The sequence below is a fragment of the Camelina sativa genome, chromosome 18 (assembly GCF_000633955.1).
Source record: "Camelina sativa cultivar DH55 chromosome 18, Cs, whole genome shotgun sequence".
Lineage (NCBI taxonomy): Eukaryota > Viridiplantae > Streptophyta > Magnoliopsida > Brassicales > Brassicaceae > Camelina > Camelina sativa.
Window position 1 is genome coordinate 9,678,577 of NC_025702.1, and position 4,099 is coordinate 9,682,675.

At 38.2% G+C, this 4,099-nt stretch overlaps 3 protein-coding genes across 3 annotated transcripts in view; all 3 read left to right on the forward strand.

The window, feature by feature from the left end:
- Nucleotides 1-29, forward strand: part of LOC104763297 (E3 ubiquitin-protein ligase UPL2-like) — a 19,899-nt gene extending 19,870 nt beyond the window's left edge. Inside the window, exon 14 of the mRNA XM_019240057.1 lies at nucleotides 3-29. Within this exon, the coding sequence (XP_019095602.1) occupies nucleotides 3-29 (27 nt within the window). The remainder of the gene's footprint in view (nucleotides 1-2) is intronic.
- Nucleotides 9-2,502, forward strand: LOC104760948 (E3 ubiquitin-protein ligase UPL1-like). The gene is made up of 7 exons (XM_010483946.2): nucleotides 9-778; nucleotides 858-1,004; nucleotides 1,114-1,194; nucleotides 1,283-1,508; nucleotides 1,624-1,763; nucleotides 1,961-2,067; nucleotides 2,154-2,502. The coding sequence occupies exons 1-7, from the start codon at nucleotides 239-241 to the stop codon at nucleotides 2,254-2,256; spliced, it is 1,344 nt and encodes a 447-aa protein (XP_010482248.2). The 5' UTR covers nucleotides 9-238; the 3' UTR covers nucleotides 2,257-2,502.
- Nucleotides 2,795-4,099, forward strand: part of LOC104763299 (protein KINKY POLLEN-like) — a 14,744-nt gene continuing 13,439 nt past the window's right edge. Inside the window, exons 1-2 of the mRNA XM_010486688.1 lie at nucleotides 2,795-2,810; nucleotides 3,219-3,396. Of these exons, the coding sequence (XP_010484990.1) occupies nucleotides 2,795-2,810; nucleotides 3,219-3,396 (194 nt within the window). The remainder of the gene's footprint in view (nucleotides 2,811-3,218; nucleotides 3,397-4,099) is intronic.

Here is a 4,099-nt window from a genome sequence, read left to right on the forward strand (position 1 = left end):
AGCTTTGGAACCTCTGTGGCTGGAGTTAAGCAATTGCATATGCAAAATTGAGGTGCATTCTGAGTCTTCGACTATTACTATATCTCCGTCGTTGAGCTCAACAACAAGGGTAGCTGGAGTAAGCCAGTCACTTCCTGCTGGTGCCCAGAACATCTTGCCTTATATAGAGTCATTTTTTGTTACTTCTGAGAAGTTGCATCCATCACAGTCAGGTTCAGGTCATGATTTTGGGGTCCCCATGGCTTCTGAAGTTGAGGAACAGCCGAAGGGTCCAGGACCTAGCTCCAAGGTGGATGAGAAGTATGCGTCTTTTATCAGGTTTTCTGAAAGGCACAGGAAGCTTCTTAATGCTTTTATCAGACAAAATCCTGCTCTGCTTGAGAAGTCCTTTTCACTCATGCTGAAGGTCCCACGTTTTATTGAATTTGATAACAAACGTGCATACTTCAGATCAAAGATAAAGCACCAGCATGATCATCACCATAGCCCTTTGAGAATCTCTGTGAGAAGAGCATACATTCTTGAAGATTCATACAACCAATTGCGTATGAGGACAACTCAAGAACTGAAAGGTAGATTGACTGTTCATTTCCAAGGAGAAGAAGGTATTGATGCGGGTGGGCTTACTAGGGAATGGTATCAGTTGTTGTCAAGGGTTATTTTTGACAAAGGAGCTCTTCTGTTCACAACCGTTGGCAATGACTCAACCTTCCAACCAAATCCAAACTCTGTTTACCAGACAGAACACCTCTCCTACTTCAAATTTGTTGGTCGTGTTGTAAGTTTTAGCTCCCTTTAATTATGACTTAGACGTAGTATTCTGGTATATGTGTTAATTTTTAATTTGATCTGTCCAGGTTGGAAAAGCTCTATTTGATGGGCAGCTCCTTGATGTCCATTTCACTCGTTCCTTTTACAAGCATATCTTGGGAGTTAAGGTTACATACCACGATATTGAAGCCATAGATCCCGATTACTATAAAAACCTGAAATGGATGCTGGAGGTATTTATACTGTTTTAGCACTTGTTAATCTTTATATACTTTGATTGGTTCATGAAATAAAGCCGCACTATCAAATATTCTTGTTACTCATCTGTTCTTCCATATGCAGCATGATATTAGCGATGTCTTAGATCTCACTTTTAGCATTGACGCTGACGAGGAGAAGCTGATACTGTATGAAAAAACGGAGGTAACTTGTTCAGTCTTTCAATAGTGTCCCTGAATATTTCTGGTGTTTTTTTTTCTTTTCTTCTGAACATCTAAATATCAAATTGCAGGTTACTGACCATGAATTAATCCCTGGAGGTCGGAACATTAAAGTTACTGAGGAGAATAAGCATCAATATGTTGACTTAGTTGCCGAGCATCGATTAACCACCGCCATCCGTCCTCAGATAAATGCATTCCTAGAAGGGTTTAGTGAACTTATCCTAAGAGATCTAATATCCATTTTCAATGACAAGGAATTGGAGTTATTAATTAGTGGTCTTCCTGATATCGACTGTAAGTGATTCTGTACAAAGATATACTCATGGCATTTTCTGTTAGTTTTTAAGACTGTCCAAGTCAAATACAAGAAGAGGTTTTATTGACCAATGTCGTCTTACATATGTATCAGTGGATGACCTGAGGGTGAATACAGAATATTCTGGGTACAGTCCTGGATCCCCCGTTATTCAGTGGTTCTGGGAGGTTGTTCAGGGATTGAGCAAAGAAGACAAAGCCCGTCTACTGCAGTTTGTAACTGGAACCTCCAAGGTAAACAAACATATTACACTTATGTGGCCTTGGTCTTATATACGTTTCTTTGCTTAACTAAAGCCTCCAATGGTTCTCTTTTGAAGTTGAATGGATTTGACAATCTGAAATGATAAATGGATGTTGAGAACAATAGATTGTAGATAAAAAGTGTGGTTGAGCTTTGCGTCCACTAATATTTGAAATCCAACAAACAGGTTCCTCTGGAAGGATTTAGTGCCCTACAAGGAATCTCAGGCGCACAGAAATTTCAAATCCACAAGGCATATGGAAGTGCAAATCACTTGCCGTCTGCGCATACCTGGTAAATCTCCTTACGGTTTTGTATGATGATGATAATGTCCCCCAAAACATTAGACTTAAACAAACAATATCCAAAATGCTTTGCAGTTTCAATCAGTTAGATCTACCAGAGTACCCGTCTAAGGAACATCTGCAGGAGAGGCTACTGCTTGCGATCCATGAAGCTAGCGAAGGATTCGGCTTTGGTTAAAAGACAGAGTTCCCCAAGATTTTTCGACTACTTTTTTCTTCCTTTATTTTTGTTTTTATTTTACATATATCTTTTGGTAATGACTTTGTGAATGAGTAGTAGTATTTCTACAATACAGTGCTCTTTTATATTATGGGCAAAGAATGATTCTCCAACCCCTTCATTGTTGTGACTCTCACTTATCTCATGTAAAGTTTACTCAAACGCAGTCGTATCGTTTAGAAAGGGTATTCTTTATTAGCCCCATCATAAAAATCCCATAAATGACAAATTTAGATACGATGCAAAACCGTGTCTCCTAACTGATGTTTTCTACATTTTGAGTCTAATGGCCTGATCAGCTTCAATAATTTGTAGTATGATAACTGCTTCAACAACATTTTCATATGCATCATGCATGTCTTGCACTCTCCATAAATTTATTTGTAGTTTCTCTTTTCTCTAATTTGGACGGATACGTCTTTTAGTAACATATACATTAGTAACTAATAATAAGTTATTATGACTCGCGATCGATCACATTTAGAAGAACTCTAAAATGAGTAGTAACCGACGTAAGTAAGATACCATTTTAAAAGGTCGATTGTGGTAATTGTAAAGCTGGTCTGATAATACTTTTGTAATAAGTACTAAGTACATGAAGCTTTGTTATACGTCTTCATATCAAATTATACTGTTCCACATCTGATCAGTCACAAAAACGTACCTCATTAAAAAAAAGTCCCTAACGGTTTGGGAGAAAACTTGAAGCGTTTATTTAGAAACCATAATTGATATTTGTCATTTCGTCAATGATTTAACAATTCTTATACAACAACATGCACTAATTCTTATTTTTTTTTTTTATTTTTTTTTTTTTTTTTTTTTTNACAAAGTACAGGATCAGCTTACAAGATCAGCTCAAATGAGCCAATTAGAAGGAAAACCGTTCACATAGGTAATTTGGTGTGACTATTTTCTAGCTCGTCGTGTCAGTTTGTCCGCACTACCGTTCTGTGATCTAGGGATTAGGGCTATGGAAAAGGATAAGAACTCCTCCTTATCTTCTTCAATAACATCCAAATACGTCTTGAAGGCATGCCAGTCTGCTGGCGAAGACACCATCTTCACCAAATCAGAACAATCCGTGAGAAAAACTACGTTTTCATTGTCCGCTCCAATCATACATCGCATAGCCCAGATGAGGGCTTCCATTTCGGCATGGAGGGGAGATAAGCCGGAATTTGATGCATCCATAGTGGGAAATTCCCCATCAGGAGAAATGCAATGCCATCCTCTACCAGAAAATTGATCAATATCCTTTCAAGATCCATCCACATAGCAGCGATAACTATTTCTACTGCTTGCAACCAAGTTATTAACCGTAGCACCAAAGATCAGCCGAGGACCTTCCTGGACGGAGGGTCCTAGATGGTCTTCTTGAGCCAAAAACCAAAGCCTAACCATGCGCTAATTCGTTATAGAGTTTTATAAATAAAAATTAGGAATAAAATGTTATACTACAATACATGTATTTTCGTATTTGTTTTTGATGGAATTAACAAAAATGCATATCATCTTAAATTTGTCTAAAATCAGAATTAAAAAGAAAAAGAACACAAAGCGTTGACTAAGAAAACCAAGCGACGAGTCTCATGCACGCACGTCCCTAGATGGTGTGGCGTAACGATGCACCCTTAGTACAGACGATTACTGTTTCCTCTTCCCCTCAGAAAACGGAAAAAAAAAAAAAAAAGTCGTCTTCTTCATCGTTCCCGCTCCCTCGCCCACGCCTCTCCCTCGGATCTTCCATCTCTCTCTCTCTCTCTCTCAATCCCCACAAAAAAAAAAAAAAAAAAAAAAA